Here is a 1,183-nt window from a genome sequence, read left to right on the forward strand (position 1 = left end):
GAAAGAGATGGAGGGGCAACCGCCTGGCCTGATGCCGCAGCCCCAGGGTGGGCACCCCAGACCTGCTGGAGGCAGCTGGGGCAGGCAGGGGTGGGCAGGGGGAGATGCGAGGGGGCAGCAGGCAGGAGGACCAATGCTTGGGGTCCCTCCAGATCCGGTCAAGGGATAGCTGCTGTCCCAAGGGGTGGTAGTTGGTGTCCCAAGGGGCTGGCTGATGTCCCAAAGGGCTGGTTGGCTGGGTCGAGGAGACTCAGCAGAGGGTGGGAGGACAGGTCAGTCCTTACCTTGAACACCTCGATCTCCTCCAGCATGAGCTCCTCTGTCTCCATGTCATCCCGGGGGAGCACGATGACCTTCTGCACAGTGCCCCTGTCTGCAAGACACGATGGTGCCCAGGCACTCAGTGCCACTCCTGGACACCTGTGCCCTCACCGCCTGGGAAGGGGGTCCCTGCTGGGGTTGGGGGGAGGAAGGATCCCTCCAAGCCCATCTGCCGCAGTGGACAGCTGTGCCTGGGGTGCGGCATACGGGCTCAGGTCACCACCTGTGGCTAGGGACTGCTACCACCCAGGGCAGGGTGGGGACAGCAGCTGGGGACAGGCACTGGGGCAGGGGAAGGACCAGGGTGGATCATGGGGGCTCTGGGATGCGCATTAGAGCAGGGGAAGCACCGGGCTGGATGATGGTGTCCCCAGGATGGGCACTGGGGCTGGGGAAGGACAAGGCTGGATGCTGGTGCCTCTAGGATGGGCAATCAGGCAGGGGAGGCACAAGGTTGGATGATGGTGGGCTTAGGATGGGTAACGGGAAGCATGTATGATGGGTACTGGCGTCGGGAAAGGATGAGGCTGGATGGTGGGACCCCTGGGATGGGCACCGGGGCAGGGAGAGGACCAGGCTGGATGGTGGCATCCCTAGGATGGGAGGTACCATGCTAAATCGCTGGCTTCGGGGATGGGCACCGGGGCAGGGGAAGAACCAGGCTGGAGCCTCGAGGAGGGGCAGGGATCTCGGGGGGGGTCTCAGCCCCTCACCCCTCTCCAGCGTGGCGGAGGGCACCGTGCTCTGGCCAGCCCTGGTGGTGCCCATGCCCTCCGGGGCCGCGCCGGAGCATGCTGCGTTCCCCGCGGTGCGCGGCGTGGGTACCTGTGCCCAGGAAAAGCACCTCATAGCGCCCGTCTGC

General features: G+C 65.8%; 1 protein-coding gene across 1 annotated transcript in view; it reads right to left on the reverse strand.

The window, feature by feature from the left end:
* Positions 1-1,183, reverse strand: part of LOC104167686 (semaphorin-3F-like) — a gene marked incomplete at its 3' end in the record, with an annotated part of 3,642 nt that overhangs the window by 78 nt on the left and 2,381 nt on the right. Inside the window, 1 exon segment of the mRNA XM_009708009.1 lies at positions 285-373. Within this exon segment, the coding sequence (XP_009706311.1) occupies positions 285-373 (89 nt within the window).

Source organism: Cariama cristata, unplaced genomic scaffold, assembly GCF_000690535.1.
Source record: "Cariama cristata isolate BGI_N322 unplaced genomic scaffold, ASM69053v1 scaffold25459, whole genome shotgun sequence".
Taxonomy (NCBI): domain Eukaryota; kingdom Metazoa; phylum Chordata; class Aves; order Cariamiformes; family Cariamidae; genus Cariama; species Cariama cristata.